Source organism: Saccopteryx bilineata, chromosome 8 (assembly GCF_036850765.1).
Source record: "Saccopteryx bilineata isolate mSacBil1 chromosome 8, mSacBil1_pri_phased_curated, whole genome shotgun sequence".
In the NCBI taxonomy this organism is placed as follows: domain Eukaryota; kingdom Metazoa; phylum Chordata; class Mammalia; order Chiroptera; family Emballonuridae; genus Saccopteryx; species Saccopteryx bilineata.
Window position 1 is genome coordinate 2,208,818 of NC_089497.1, and position 16,339 is coordinate 2,225,156.

At 55.1% G+C, this 16,339-nt stretch overlaps 1 protein-coding gene across 1 annotated transcript in view; it reads right to left on the reverse strand.

Moving 5' to 3' along the window:
• Positions 1–16,339, reverse strand: part of SLC9A9 (solute carrier family 9 member A9) — a 471,491-nt gene that overhangs the window by 227,256 nt on the left and 227,896 nt on the right. The window contains exon 9 of the mRNA XM_066241551.1: positions 2,298–2,386. Coding sequence (XP_066097648.1) covers positions 2,298–2,386 — 89 coding nt within the window. The remainder of the gene's footprint in view (positions 1–2,297; positions 2,387–16,339) is intronic.

Below are 16,339 nucleotides of genomic sequence, written 5' to 3' on the forward strand. Positions count from 1 at the left end.
CACCTGGTGCCACCTGTGTCCACAGGCTCCACTAGAACGCCTTGCTGTCACGGTGCCACCTGTGTCACAGGCTCTACCAGAACGCCTCGCTGTCACGGTGCCACCTGTGTCACAGGCTCTGCCAGAACGCCTCGCTGTCACGGTGCCACCTGTGTCACAGGCTCTACCAGAACGCCTAGCTGTCACGGTGCCACCTGTGTCACAGGCTCTACCGGAACGCCTCGCTGTCACGGTGCCGCCTATGTCACAGGCTCTACCGGAACGCCTCGCTGTCACGGTGCCACCTGTGTCCACAGGCTCTGCCAGAACGCCTCGCTGTCACGGTGCCACCTGTGTCCACAGGCTCTACCAGAACGCCTCGCTGTCACGGTGCCACCTGTGTCACAGGCTCTGCCAGAATGCCTCGCTGTCACGGTGCCACCTGTGTCACAGGCTCTACCAGAACGCCTAGCTGTCATGGTGCCACCTGTGTCACAGGCTCTACCAGAACGCCTAGCTGTCACGGTGCCGCCTATGTCACAGGCTCTACCGGAACGCCTCGCTGTCACGGTGCCACCTGTGTCCACAGGCTCTGCCAGAACGCCTCGCTGTCACGGTGCCACCTGTGTCCACAGGCTCTACCAGAACGCCTCGCTGTCACGGTGCCACCTGTGTCACAGGCTCTACCAGAACGCCTCGCTGTCACGGTGCCACCTGTGTCACAGGCTCTAACAGAACGCCTCACTGTCACGGTGCCACCTGTGTCACAGGTTCTACCAGAACGCCTCGCTGTCACGGTGCCACCTGTGTCACAGGCTCTGCCAGAACGCCTCGCTGTCACGGTGCCACCTGTGTCACAGGTTCTACCAGAACACCTCGCTGTCACGGTGCCACCTGTGTCACAGGCTCTGCCAGAATGCCTCGCTGTCACGGTGCCACCTGTGTCACAGGCTCTGCCAGAACGCCTCGCTGTCACGGTGCCACCTGTGTCACAGGTTCTACCAGAACACCTCGCTGTCACGGTGCCACCTGTGTCACAGGCTCTGCCAGAATGCCTCGCTGTCACGGTGCCACCTGTGTCACAGGCTCTGCCAGAACGCCTTGCTGTCACGGTGCCACCTGTGTCACAGGCTCTACCAGAACGCCTAGCTGTCACGGTGCCACCTGTGTCCACAGGCTCTACCAGAATGCCTTGCTGTCACGGTGCCACCTGTGTCACAGGCTCTACCAGAACGCCTTGCTGTCACGGTGCAGCCCTCACATGGATGCAGCACCTGCGTGTCCCTGCTGCGGGGCTCGGGGTGACACAGGGGGACGCTACGGGCTTCCTCGCAGGTTGGCGTGAAATAAACTCACCTCCGTCTGGATCATTATTACTTTCAAAATGCCCCCTTCAAAGCACAAACGCTGTTTTAAAGGCACTGCCTGTCTCGATGCTATAAAGGACCCATCATTCTCAAAAGTCTTCTGCGTCTGAACGCAGCTGGTGAGAGCTGGTCCAGGCCCAGGCCGCCAATAAAATTCCTTCGTAAGCCAGGCTGCCTCTGCCTTTTACAGCACAACGTTGATTTTTACGGGGTTTTCCCTGGACGTCACTCACTGACTTCCTTCCCTCATCGACTCAGCGGTCCTGGGGACAGAGGCACAGAGGCTGGACCACTGCTCCCTCCCCCGTGGACGGTGACCGCGGAGTGGGGACACGCAGAGGCAGACACTGTGTCCCATCTCTGCCTGCGTGGCACTGAGGGGCTGGGGAACCGACGTCCCTGGACGGGACCTGTGAGGGTCCACGTGCAAGTTACCCAAGCGGACGTATTCTCCGTGGTTGGGAGGTACATGCCTGGTGTGACAACTGGCAGTTGAGTTGACTCAAAGCAAAAGCACCAAATTAAAGATGCAACGCGGCTTCCTCGGACCTCCTCGCCCTGCCCCCTCTGCGGAAGGGCCTGATCCCCTGGCTCTGTGACGCTCTTAGACGTAAGCGGCTGAGTTATTACGGTGGGGAGCCTTTCATCTTCAAGACGGATAGTCCACGGCCCACATTCCTCAGGAGGGAGAGACGGTCACGCTGTATTTTTTGCTTACCAAGAGAATTGTTACTGGCTATCCCGGAGGGAGGCAAAGAAATCTATAAATATCCAGACATTAATGAAGCCTTCAGCTGACTTTCTCCTTTCCCTCATGAAATCCTTTCTGAGTGCGAAGAAGAAGAAAAGAAGAAGAAGAAAAAGGAGAAGGAGAAGGAGAAGGGAGGAGGAGGAGGAAGAGGAGGAGGAAGAAGAAGACACAGAAAGCCCGCAGCACATTTTTCCTCTTACTTGTTTCGTCCTCATTTTGGAATCCGACGAGAGGTTGTTGTAGGTGTAGTGCGCCTGTGTGACTCCACAAAAGAGCACGGCCACTATCCCTGAAACACAGACACATGCCTGTTAGAACCCCTGTCCTTCCATAGCAGTGTCCATCAGTCCGTCCGTCCGTCCGTCCAAGGGCTGGCCGACCCCAGTGGGCAAAGGCTGAACTTGGCGTCCGTAGAGTGAGGACAACTAAGAATGACCATGATAACGGAATCAGCTTGCTACCTGCTTTAAACCTGGGCCTGGCAAGACAGGATGGAAAGGGAAGGGAAGGGAAGGGAAGGGAAGGGAAGGGAAGGGAAGGGAAGGGAAGGGAAGGGAAGGGAAGGGAAGGGGAGGGAAGGGGAGGGGAGGAAGGAGGGGAGGAAGGAAGGAAGGAAGGAAGGAAGGAAGGAGGGAAGGAGGGAAGGAAGGAAGGAAGGAAGGAAGGAAGGGAGGAGGGAGGGAGGGAGGGAGGGAGGGAGGGAGGAAGGAGGGGAGGAAGGAAGGAAAGAAGGAAGGAAGGAAGGAAGGAAGGAAGGAAGGAAGGAAGGAAGGAGGGAGGGAGGGAGAGAAGGAGAGGAGGAAGGAAGGAAGGAAGGAAGGAAGGAAGGAAGGAAGGAAGGAAGGAAGGAAGGGAGGGGGGAGGGAGGGAGGGAGGGAGGGAGGGAGAAAGGAAGGAAGGAAGGAAGGAGTGAGGGAGGGAGGGAGGAAGGAAGAAAGAAAGAAGGGAGGGAGGGAGGGGGTTCTTCCCGAGCACACAGGTCCCCTGGTCACGGGTTAGGAGAGGTACCCTCGGGAAAACCCACATGAAAGGCTGTACTGTGAACTCTGGACTTCCGGTGCCCAGCCCGACTGCCGCATTTATAGTCAACGCTGGTACAGCTCGCTCAGGCCTCTTCCCGCCCTTGGGGACTTGGAGGAATCTGAAGATGTTCCTTTTTTGTCCTAATTTAGTATTAAAATCCGAGAGTCACAGACGTAGGAGACCTACCTACAAGGCTGTGGCTGCCCCCCCCCCCAATGACCTTACTTGCCAAGCGAGAACAAGAGAGACGGGTCCTTGTCTGTCCCTAACTGTGCCTTGCTGTAAATGCCACAGGAAGCCACACCCGCTCTACACAAGGTGCTTCCTGGGGACAGAGGGGCAGCCACCACGGGACACGTGTGTCTCTGGGTTCTTTCATCCCGTGTCGTTGCCCCTGGGCTGGGATGTGGCGGTGCAGGGGGGGGGGAGGCTGCGTTTTCCTTTGGATTAAATGTTCTGTTCATTATGAGAAGGGGGGCGCAGAGGGGGGCTTTGGGAAAAACTCGGGGTAGAAGCGCTCCTCAGCTCAGACCAAAAGGGTGGCCTTGAATTTTAAGCAGCTAAATCTTTTCTCGACCAAAACACTCATAAATTAAACGTTGAGGGCCCTGAAGAGAACGGAGGTCTGTGAGCGGAGCACTCACATTTCAAAGGGCCCTGTGGTCAAGAATCTTAAAGAGCCAGGCCCTCTTTCCTTCCACGGGCTTCTGTTTATATGCAGCTCATTCTGGGGACTGGCTTTCGGATACAATGTCGCCAGGACGTATGTATCTAACAGAAGTGCCTAGACATCTATCATACTTATTTCTTCTTCATATAATGTTTCAAAATTTTAGGCAAAAGATGAAAGCCACTAGAAGATTCTGCCAAGAAATTATATTTATGTGTGTGTGTGTGTGTGTGTGTGTGTGTGTATATATGTATGCTGTAGACATTCATTTCTATAGATTTTTGGGTAGCATTTCAGTTTCTTAGCCTCTCCAGAAATTCTAAGGAAAAAAAAACGCTCATCAAAGGTTATATGTTCCTTTCCACAGAATTTATATATTTTTTTTTTAAAAAAGAAGAGACAGCCAACACCGACCAGGGAAACTTTCAGGGCACTGAGAGTCTTCAAGTATTTGCTGAACTAGGAGGGTTGCCAGGCATGTGGTTCTGCTCCCAAATATTTTTCTTTCTTTATTTAAAAACGGAATTTATCTACCCTCCGCCGATTCCGTGGTCTGCCGGCGATTTTTCCGGGTGAGGCTTCCGTCCCCCTCCCGCGGGGGTGGGGACGTTTTGAGGACGGATGGACGTGGGAGGCGTCGTGAATGACAAGGACACGTGGATGCGTACTGAGAACAAGGGGACGTGGCCAGGACGTGTCCCACAGGACCAGGAGGGGCCTCGGCCCACTTTGGGCCAGGACTGTGCTGGTTTTGTTTACAGCATCTTATTTACTTTGTTGGTTTACTATCTCAGAGCAGGCTCGGCACCGCCAGATCAACCAGCCCCTCCCACAGTCTCCCCCGTCCCAGGAAGGGTCTCTCCCTCCTTCCTGCCACTCGAGGCCTGAACTTGGGGTCACTGCTTCCTTCTCCTCTCTCTGTACGTCGGCTGTTTCGTTGGCTGGTTGTTTGGAACGTACCCCGATCCTAACCACGTCTCAACACCTCCGAGCCTGAACCTCCTTGTTCAAGCCACCATCGCTTTTTGTCTGGATTACAGCGATAGAGTCCTCATGGGACCCCGTTTTCCCCTGATGCCGCCCCGCCCCCCCCCCAGAGTGTCTGTCCTTCATCCAGCAATTGTGATTCTTTCCTTTTAAGTGAGAAAGGGACAGACAGGGATGGACAGACAGACAGGAAGGGAGAGAGATGAGAAGCATCAATTCTTCCTTGCGGCTCCTTAGTTGTTCATTGATTGCTTTCTCATATGTGCCTTGACCAGGGGGCTACAGCAGAGCGAGTGACCCCTTGCTCAAGCCAGCGACCATTGAGTCATGTCTATGATTGATCCCACGCTCAAGCCAGCGACCCTACATTTAAACCAGCGACCCCGTGCTTAAGCCAGAGACCTTGGGGGTTTCGAACCTGGGTCCTCTGCATCCCAGGCTGATGCTCTATCCACTGTGTCACCGCCTGGTCAGGCCATAGTGATCTTTCTAAGACGATTCAGACCATGTCAGTTCTTTGTTCCAAATTTCGTAATGGACCCTTAAGCTGTTCATTATGAGAAGGGGGCGCAGAGGGGGGCTTTGGGAAAGGGCCGTGGGACCAACCCCCAGAGGTGTCTGACCTCACTCCTACCTTAACCCCGCCCCATGCTCCATGCTTGCCACAGGGCCCTTGCACATCTGTTTCCACTGTCCGGGAGACTCTTCTTCACATTTCCCCAACGCTCCCTTCTTCCCTTAAGACCTGATGGAACCAGACAGGCTTCCGCCAGGCACTCTCTAGAAATGACCCTTCTCGTCCCTCTCGACTGGCCTGCCCTGCTTCATTGTCCACTTCCAGCCACTTTCTGGCCACCTGCCACGTTAGGTGTTTCTGCGTTTGTCTGCTGCTTCCTGGCACTGAGGAGGAAGGCTCGCTGAGCGCCCGGAGGGGTCAGTCCCCACCCTTGGAGCAGCGCCAGGCATGTGGGAGGCCTGTGGCAAACCGTCGCTGGATGAATAAGTGAACATTCCCATCCTCATGGAACAGGACAGTGACTGATTCAAGGTCACCTTGGGAGTGGTAGGGCCGAGATGCCAAATTCCACAAATGCCCTGTGCTTCTCTGCCTGTATCAGACCACATGGGAGGCAAATTTTCTTTTAGGTGAGAGGAAAGGAGACAGACTCCCATAGGTGCCCCGACCAGGATCCACCTGGCAACCCCAGTCTGGGGCTGATGCTCGGATACTGAGCTATTTTTAGTGCCCAAGGCTGTCATGGTTCTACAGAGCCATCCTCAGCACCCAGGGCCACACTTGAACCACTGATTGAGCCACTGGCTGTGCCAGGGGAAAGAGGGAGAAAAGGGGGAGAGGGATGGGGAGGAGAAGCAGATGGTCGCTTCTCCTGTGTGCCCTGACTGGGAATCAAACCTGGGATGTTCATATGCCAGGCTGATGCTCTGTCCACCGAGCTACCAGCCAGGGCCTGCTGTAAGGCAATCTTATGCCATGTAAAACACATCACTTCTGATGTCCCAGGGAAGCAGAGGTTGGGTGGTGAACGGCGCTCGTCCGAGCGAGCTGGGGTCTCCTTGGAGAAGTCATCCCTAGCAGCCTGCTAGTGTTCGTGTCCTCACCGCCACCGTGTCCCTGCTGATACTTTTTGAGTTCTGTGTGGCTACATCCCACAGGCGACAGACCAGGAACACGGTGCCTCTATGGCCAGGGGCTGGGTGCAGTGATTAAGACAGAACAACTGCATTGACCGGACCCTCGGTGCCAGCACGCGTAACCCTAACTCTATACCTTGGTGACGGTCTCACGCAGATTCCTATGACTGGCGTGACTTTTCTAAGCAAGACGTGTCTGGGAGGAGCTTCACCCACATGCATCGATGACCCTTCAAACTGTCTGCCCTCTGAACAGACTCCGAGCTGACAGGTTCCTGCGTCACAAATGTGCCGTGCCTTGTCACTGTCTTTTTATGTGCCGATCACACCTGCTCACACTAGGACCCCAGGAGATGGGGCTCCGAGACGCCTCCCTGACCTCCCCGGGGGAGGGGGTGTCTCAGGTGCCCGGGGAGGGGTGTCTCAGGTGCCCGGGGGCGGGGGTGTCTCAGGTGCCCGGGGGCGGGGGGTGTCTCAGGTGCCCGGGGGAGGGTGCCCGGGGGAGGGGTGTCTCAGGTGCCCGGGGGAGGGGGTGTCTCAGGTGTCCGGGGGAGAGGTGTCTCAGGTGCCCGGGGGAGGGGTGTCTCAGGTGCCCGGGGGAGGGGGTGTCTCAGGTGCCCGGGGGGGTGTCTCAGGTGCCCGGGGGGGTGTCTCAGGTGCCCGGGGCGGGGACCAGATGTCCTTGGGGCCAGTCAGCCAGGGAGTGTCTGGGCTCCCATCCCGTCCTCCCGGCTGGCCCTGTGACCCAGGGCCGGGCTGTGCAGACGGCTTCACCCTTTGCCAGACCCTGCCGTGCTCTGTGGGCAGAGCCCCGGGGTTGCCACGTGCCCTCCGTCCCTGTCGGCCGATCTCAGCGTCTCGGCGACGGTTCTTCACTGCAGCGTTGGTGGTGGTGCCAGCCTCATTTTCTGTTCTGTTTTGTTTTTCCCTGTACTTCCAGCTCAGCCTCCTGGGACCCCCTTGGAGAAAGAAAGCCACAGCCAGCCAAGCACTGTCGCAGCGATCTGGGTCCCAGCGCAGTGGCCCCCTCTCAGGGGCGTCCAGAGCCTCTTCCCTTTGGCTCCCCGGTCTCGGGGGTCACATGCTTGCTTCCTGCAAACACTGCCTCCGTGTGGCTTTAGCATCTCTTCTTGACTTTTATTTTATTTTGTTTTGTTTTCAGCTCTCTGCCACCTGCATTCCCAATGTCCTGCGTTAAACACGGCCGAGTGCCGGCCAGGCCCTCTTCTCAGGACTGCATCTTGACCAGCACTTTCCCGTGGGTCTCTCCTCCGTCTCAGCCTTCATGATCCTCTGAAACGACTGACGGTCTGCCATCGGGAAATTCAGATCCAGTCTGCATCCTCCCAGGACCACGGGGATGCCAGCAGTCGCTGCGATGCCATGCCACGTCCCAGGGGCTGGACTCCGTCTGGTCTCCACACTCGCCGTGGCTGGAATCCGTGTTTGAAAAAGTGATCTGAGTGTGAGGCCCTAGGTCAGAACAAGAGGCTTGGAGGGAGAGAGAGTCAGCCCAGGACTATGACGGGGGGCGGGACCCAGGCTCCGACACGTGTCTTCTGAGTCCCAGTCGCGTGATCTTTCTGAGATGTGAGCGCCGGCCCACCATGGAGTGGCTGCTGGGAAGTGAGAGGGGTGCCCCAGCATCTGAGACGTTTGGGGTGAATGCTCCCCTGTGGAACTGGCCTAGAAAACATCCTTTTCACCACATGGAAGTTCGGATAGCCTCCCGTTCTTGAGGGGGGGGGAAGGGCTGTTATTTTCCTATACATTTCTATATTAATTCACTAGGACTCCCACCTCCATTTTCTCTTCTCAAGTTCGGGATGAGGAAATGCGATGGCTCCAAATGAAACCTTTCGGCATTTTGCATCCAGGCCGCCCAACGGTCCCAGAAGTCAGGACAGGCGGGACTGGTGGACTCTCCAATAGTCTTTCCATTTCAGACCCCTTTTCTGAACAACAGCTTTAAAATCCTATCATTATTTTTTTTTATTATTATTTTTTTTTTTTCATTTTTCTGAAGCTGGAAACAGGGAGAGACAGTCTGACAGACTCCCGTCCACCCGGCACGCCCACCAGGGGCGACGCTCTGCCCACCAGGGGGCGATGCTCTGCCCATCCTGGGCGTCGCCATGTTGCGACCAGAGCCACTCTAGCGCCTGAGGCAGAGGCCACAGAGCCATCCCCAGCGCCCGGGCCATCTTTGCTCCAATGGAGCCTTGGCCGCGGGAGGGGAAGAGAGAGACAGAGAGGAAAGCGCGGCGGAGGGGTGGAGAAGCAAATGGGCGCTTCTCCTGTGTGCCCTGGCCGGGAATCGAACCCGGGTCCTCCGCATGCTAGGCCGACGCTCTACCGCTGAGCCAACCGGCCAGGGCCCCTATCATTATTTTTAATGATCAAAATGTGTTTTGTTTTGTTTTTCCCCCAAGTAAGTTACGAAGTTGAACACTGAGAAAGAGTCCTCTGCGTAGAAGGAGGAGTTCCGAGACCTCTCGGCCACAAACCTGCAGGTGACTTCTGGTGTCTGTGTCCCAGCGACAGAGGCGGCTCCCCTTAGAGGAACTGTCTTCTTTCCTGCGCTCGCCCCGCCCTCTCTCCCCTCTCTGCCTTGCTTGTCCTTGTCATTGTCAGGCTGTGCTCAACGTGAAGTGTCCCCTGCTGTCTTTTGCTCACACACAAGCAGCTACCCGACCTGACCTGGAAGCTGAGCTGTGGTCCGAGGGTCCGCATGAGGCAGGAGACCTATCAGAACCACACCTGAGCCCAGGCCGGTTGGCTCAGTGGTAGAGCGTCAGCCCGGTGTGTGGAAGTCCTGAGTTCGATTCTGGGCCAGGGCACACAGGAGAAACGCCCATCTGCTTCTCCACCCCTCCCCCTCTCCTTCTTCTCTGTCTCTCTCTTCCTCTCCCACAGCCAAGGCTTCATTGGAGCAAAGTTGGCCCCGGTGCTGGGGATGGCTCCATGGCCTCTGCCTCAGGCGCTAGAATGGCTCCAGTTGCAATGGAGCAACGTCCCAGATGGGCAGAGCATCGCCCCCTGGAGGGCATGCTGGGTGGATCCCAGTCAGGCACATGCGGGAGTGTGTCTGCCTCCCTGCTTCTCACTTCATAAAAATACTCTCCTCCAAAAAAAGACCACAGCTGATGCGTCTGGAATGCTAATACACGACCATGTCACCCCGGGCATCTTGTCCAGGTGTGGGTGCCGCTGAGGGAGGTTTGGGGCGGAGCCCAGGTCTGTGCACTGCATGCTGGGGGGGGCTCTCCTTGCCGCTCGCTGGCCCCTACCATCACGCCGAGAAGCCAATTCCTGACCAACGCCGTGGCATCAAGTTATCAACTCGGCTCTGCTATGGCTTGGCCTGGACCTTGGACGGTCCTAGAAAAGAGAGGTTTGCCTTCTTCTTGTCCCTGCAGCAAATTAGAACACAGCCCAGGAGATCAACCCATATTTTCTTTCATTACCTTTTTTTCTTGGTTTATACACACGTCTTTGGCGAACTATAAAAACACTTTTAAGTTGTAGTTTTATGCTTGAGCCTCCATATTTCCTCTCTGAGAGTATCTGAAACTGACGTGAGTCTCTGAAGTGATTTCAGTTTCATGGAATAACTATCTATTAAGGATATCGGAGGGGTTGACACCTTTTATTATTTTTTTTCTTTTAAAATGATTCGTGTTGAATCCTAGCAATACTAGAATGTAAAAGAAATTACTTACAGGGAATAAAACTGATGAGGTATTTTACTATCAAATAGTTCAATAAATTGTCCCCCTCCCCGCTCTCAATAAAGAATGCAAACAGAATTACAGCCTTTCATCACAATGTTGTAAAATTAAAGATTAATAAAAAAGATAGCGACATAAACATGCCAAGGAGAGATTGTTTTTTTAAGCTTCATTCTTCTAAATAAAATGAAAGCTGAAGATTGCATCAAATTAGAAATTTTAGCTTACGTAGGAATAAATATCAGTAAGTGTGTTGCACACTCCTTATCAAAACCAATGGGATAAAACCAGAGGGCGATGGGGAGGGAGGTTTAGAGTCTTCAGGCATTCTATTAGGAAAAATAAAAATAAAAATAAATGGACTATTTACTTCAAGAATCTAGACAAGAATGAACCCAAAGGCAGTAGAATAAAAAACTTAATAAAGGAAAAAAAATTAGACAAAAAGAACATAAATTTTTTTTTACCATATTCCCCATGTATAAGACACTCTCATGCATAAGATTCACCTTAATTTGGGGGCTCAAAATTTGGAAAAAAAAAAGTATTACATAAAGTTACTGAACTCAAGTTTCATTCATCATAAAATTCAGACAACTCCTCATCCCTGTCAAAACTCCCATCCATGAGCTAGTCCTCCTCTGTGTCTGATGACAAATCACTGTCTTCAACAATGAGCGCAAAAAGAAGCAAGAAAAAGCAGGAAATGCAAGTAAAAAAATAAACTACAACCACTGGATAAGATGTAATCCGTGTTTAGACCCGAAATATTTCAAAAAGAGGTGCATCTTATGCCTGGGGAAGTATGGTAGATTCGGTCAGGAACGTCGGGAGTGGTAACAGAACAGCAAGGCCCGCGTCTCCTGGGCGGGACCCCGGGGTGCTCACCCCCCGCCCCGGGTGGGCTGCCCCTCTCTGGCCACAGCTGCGGGCAGACGGGGGGGGGGGGAGGGGGTGTTGGCCACTGGCACTGCCCAGTGAAGACTCAGTCTCCTCCTGCGGACAGCACTCACTGTTCACGGGCACGTGATGAGTTGAAAGCAACAGGAAGGACATGAACACGCTCTGATTGAACACTGGTAATAAGTTCTTAGAGGTCTCACTCTGACTACCAGGAGCAGACGAGGGGAAGACGCCGTGAAGGGAAGGAGCTTGCTTCTGAGGGGAGCTTGCTCCGGCGATGAACCCCGCAATGTCTCCCGTGTCCCCAGTGGCTGGGGGAAGCCACGCCAGCGCCCGGGACCCGCCTCCCACATCCCGCCGCCCGCAGTCGCTGTCTGCCGCCTTCTCCTCCCCGTGAGCTCCCGCATCTAGAGAAATCTGGCGAGAACATGCTCCTTGCTCCTAGGAGCCCACACGGGGACCGTGCTCAGCACACGACGGGTGGGGCCCCAGACATCGGCAGGGTGGCCTGGGGATCCCTCTGTCCATCATCCACTCCAAACCCTCCTTCCCGGGGGAGGTCACTCGATGAGCAGAGCACACGTGCCGGCTAAGGGGACCCCAGAGCAACAAACCCAGCCCAAGACCTCGAGCGGCTGTGAGTCTCACTCACAGAGACGGCGTGGCCACGGAAACGCTGAGTGGCTGATGGAACGTCGTGGGTGGCAAGACAATGGGGTTCCGAGAGGGAGTGACTGTCCTTTGGGCGGAGACGGTGGGAGAGAGGCGGGGGTTTTCCTAAAGGACCTGGGACATGAGGGTCCTGAACAACGGGAGGGTCCAGGAGGTCCCGGGTCAGAACTCAGTGTGAGCGGCGGGAGAGAGCGGTCGGAGTCCAGGGAGCCCCCGAGAGACACGTGCCGTCTGCCGGCACACGCGGTTTAACCCGTGACAGGGGACGCGGTTTAACCCGTGACAGGGGACGCGGTTTAACCCGTGACAGGGGACGCGTGCATTAACCCGTGACAGGGGATGCGGTTTAACCCATGACAGGGGGCGCGCGCATTAACCCGTGACAGGGACGCGCGCATTAACCCGTGACAGGGGGCGCGCGCATTAACCCGTGACAGGGGGCGCGCGCACGTCGCATGAAGGATTATGTGTTTCTAAAAACGCAAAACGTCATCGAAGCAGCTAATACAGGCCGTGCCCAGAATGGTCACACGAATCACCGCCGGTACGGAGGCCCTTCTCTGACGTGTTTTCACAGTGCTCGCATCCACACGCATTAGGAACACAAGATGTCTAGTGTGTCTATCCGCTGGCGGCACATGGGACTCTGTCCCCCTCCCCGACCCAGGTGACAGCCACGCAGAAACAACAAGCTGTCCTTAGGGGCCGCAACTGGCTACGCTGAACGTCTCAAGACCTTGAATTCAAGTTGCGTTTACCGGGTCCCATGTCTGTGACGGGTGAAATCAGTGCCTCCGTCTGGGTCCGCGGGGCGTGGGTGCGCTCGGAAACACTCGTGATCTAAGAGAAGTGAGGGGCTCGGGAGGAGACCAGGGAGCAGCCCGAGAAGGGCAGAGGGCCAGGCTCAGGCGTGGGCACAGGGGTCGCCGCGCCCTGAGTGCACAGGGAGGCTGCAGGGGGCGGGCAGTTCCGGGCGGGGCTGGTGGCAGGGACTCGTCCACGCCGGCTGGACCAAGAACCGGAGCCAGCGGCCCTCGGCAACACTAGCCGGCAGAGCTGCCTGAGGAGCCACAGAGAGGTCCAGTCAGATTCAAAGTAACTGGCGAGTAAAGAAATTTGGACCATGCTGAGGGAACATCCCGTCTCCACTAGCCAGCCAGTTTGTCCCAGAGGGTCCGTTTCCAGAGGACGGGCCCCACATCTTGGGGAACAGGGTCCTAGTGACTCGGTTCTCCTTGGGCCCCGCTTCCGGGCCCTTTTGCAGACGCACGACTGAACATGGGACACGCCTACGTGACCAAGGTTCAGTGGGTGGTTGTAAACCAGGGGTCCCCAAACTTTTTACACAGGGGGCCAGTTCACTGTCCCTCAGACCATGGGAGGGCTGGACTATAAAAAAAACTATGAACAGGCCCTGGCTGGTTGGCTCAGCGGTAGAGTGTCGGCCTGGCGTGCGGGGAACCCGGGTTCGATTCCCGGCCAGGGCACATAGGAGAGGCGCCATTTGCTTCTCCACCGCCCCCTCTCCTTCCTCTCTGTCTCTCTCTTCCCCTCCCACAGCCAAGGCTCCATTGGAGCAAAGATGGCCCAGGCGCTGGGGATGGCTCCTTGGCCTCTGCCCCAGGCCCCGGAGGGGCAGAGCATCGCCCCCTGGTGCGCAGAGCATCGCCCCTGGTGGGCGTGCCGGGTGGATCCCGGTCGGGTGCATGCGGGAGTCTGACTGACTGTATCTCCCCGTTTCCAGCTTCAGAAAAATACAAAAAAAAAACCACCAAAAAAAACACACTATGAACAAATCCCTATGCACACTGCACATAGCTTATTTTAAAGTAAAAAAGCAAAACGGGAACAAATACAATCTTTAAAATAAAGAACAAGTAAATTTAAATCAACAAACTGACCAGTATTTCAATGGGAACTATGAGCCTGCTTTTGGCTAATGAGATGGTCAATGTGCTCATCTCACTGACCACCAGTGGAAGAGGTACCCCTTCTGGAAGTGCGGTGGGGGCCGGATAAATGGCCTCAGGGGGCCACATGCGGCCTGCGGGCAGTAGTTTGGGGACCCCTGTTGTAAATGGATTAAATAAAAGTGTGGTACGCTGTGAGTCAGGAGCCCTGAGATCCCTGGGTCACGGTGAAGCCACGTAACTGGTCTACAGTCTGTCACTCTTCCTCAGTGAATGAAAGAATGCAACCGCTTCAGCAGTCTTTAGATTAGCGGGTACAAGAGCACACACTTCAAGGGCGGAATGGACTATTGGGACGTCCCAAGTTTGAGTCAGAATCTGTGGATGCTGAGAGATGAACATGCCCTCGTGGGCCAGAACACCCCCACACTCACACGCAGACAGGGGCAGCTCTTTCATGTGATTATTTATTTGTCTATTTTTGCCAGGAAGGGGTGAGAGTCTGGCACACTCTGTCCCCGATGACAGTTCACTCTCTTCCTTCCCTAAATATCTGTGATCTGAATGGGTCCCTTGTTTTCTTCTTGAAGTGGGCTTCAAGGCCTGCGTGTTGGGATTTGAAGAACAGCATGGGGCCCCACGGCTTCACGCTGATGTCCTGTCCCCTGGACACCTGGCTCCCGACCCAGACCTCCCTAAGGGCTGGGTCTACGACCACCCTGTTATACTGTCCCCTCACCCCGTCACGGAGCCCAGCGGACGGAGCCCAGCGGAGCGCCGGTGCTCAAACGCAAGCCTGTCAAAGACACACATCTCTATGCCAAGAAATACTTATTGGCTTTGAGACGCAAATGTGGGAGAAATTAGATTTTGATCCTCACACTCAGACAGATATTGGTTGGGATTTTTTTTTTTTTTTTTTTTTTTAGCGGCAGACACCATTTTTTTCTAATATTTCAATTTTCTCATTTGATGCTCCTGTTCCCCCACAGCCTCTGTTACTGATAACGCTTCTTGGGAGTTCTTTTCTCATTACACTGGATGAAGCCTTCAGATACGGGAGCCGAAAAATAAACGCCTGTCACACGGAACGTAATTTCTTTGACATTAAATACAGACTCTGAAGGGGTTTCTAAGATGGGGGGAATATTGCATTTTGGGGGGGGGGACAGCAAATATTGATTTCTGTCATCAGAACACAGAAAAAGAGGGAGGGAGAGCCCCGGCCGGTTGGCTCAGCGGTAGAGCGTCGGCCTAGCGTGCGGAGGACCCGGGTTCGATTCCCGGCCAGGGCACACAGGAGAAGCGCCCATTTGCTTCTCCACCCCTCCGCCGCTCCTTCCTCTCTGTCTCTCTCTTCCCCTCCCGCAGCCAAGGCTCCATTGGAGCAAAGATGGCCCGGGCGCTGGGGATGGCTCCGTGGCCTCTGCCTCAGGTGCTAGAATGGCTCTGGTCGCAACATGGCGACGCCCAGGATGGGCAGAGCATCGCCCCCTGGTGGACAGAGCGTCACCCCTGGTGGGTGTGCCGGGTGGATCCCGGTCGGGCGCATGCGGGAGTCTGTCTGACTGTCTCTCCCTGTTTCCAGCTTCAGAAAAATGAAAAAAAAAAAAAAAAAAAAGAGGGAGGGAGAGAGAAAAGATGCCCTGGGAGACGGCACTCTGCTGGGGTGTTAAGGTTGATGGGTTCCCTGGCCAGTTGGCTCAGTGGTAGAGCATCCGCCCTGTATGTGGAAGTCCTGTATTCGATTCCCAGTCAGAGCACACAGGAGAAGCACCCATTTGTTTCTCCACCACCCCCTCTCACTTCTCTCTCTCTCTCTCTCTCTTTCTTCCCATTCCACAGCCATGGCTTGGATGGAGCGAGTTGGCCTGGGCACTGAGGATGACTCCATGGCCTTCGCCTCAGGCCCTAAGAAGAGCTTGGTTGCTGAGCAACGGAGCAACACCCCAGATGGGCAGAGCCTCGCTCCCTGGTGGGCATACCGGGTGGATCTCGGTTGGATGCATGCAGGAGTCTGTCTCTCTGCCTCTCAGCTTCTCAATTAAGAAAGAAAAAAAAGATTGATGGGTTATTTTTCCATGCCACACTTTTTTATCTGTTTCCATTCTAGTTAAAAAGAGACATATCTGACAGGTGTCTTACCGCCGCCCTGGACCACGGACCTGGAACGAAAAAGTCAAAGATTTCACGACACGGAACACGTCTCAGGGACGATGATGGATTCCGGGTCTCCGAGGAGCTTGGCTACCCTCTAGGTCCCCAGCTGTGGCCACAGTGCAACTGACAGATTCTTCGTGGTCCTGCGGAATCCAGGGACAACCATCCAGGGACAACCCCAGAGAAGACAGCACGGATCTGCAGCTTGACTTCTGGTCGGCAGGTGTTACGTGGCCACGCGGCTACATTCCCATCTATCGCGGACATCTCCTTCGGAACGTAGCAGTGCGTATGAGCGCACGTTAATGAGGTCTGGAAAGGGGCGGAGAAACCCCTTCTCACTTAGGTCTTTGTGGTCCCTCTCGAATGCTGTGCTCCTGGCTCATCCCTGCCTCTCAGTTCTCATGTCCCCGGAGTCAGCTGCCACATTTACACCGACGTCACCCCAACCTCTGATCGGCAGCCGCACCCCAGACCCGGGTCCTGTTGAACACCGAGCCTTTCCACGTGGAGTTTGAGGCTCGTGTCAACTC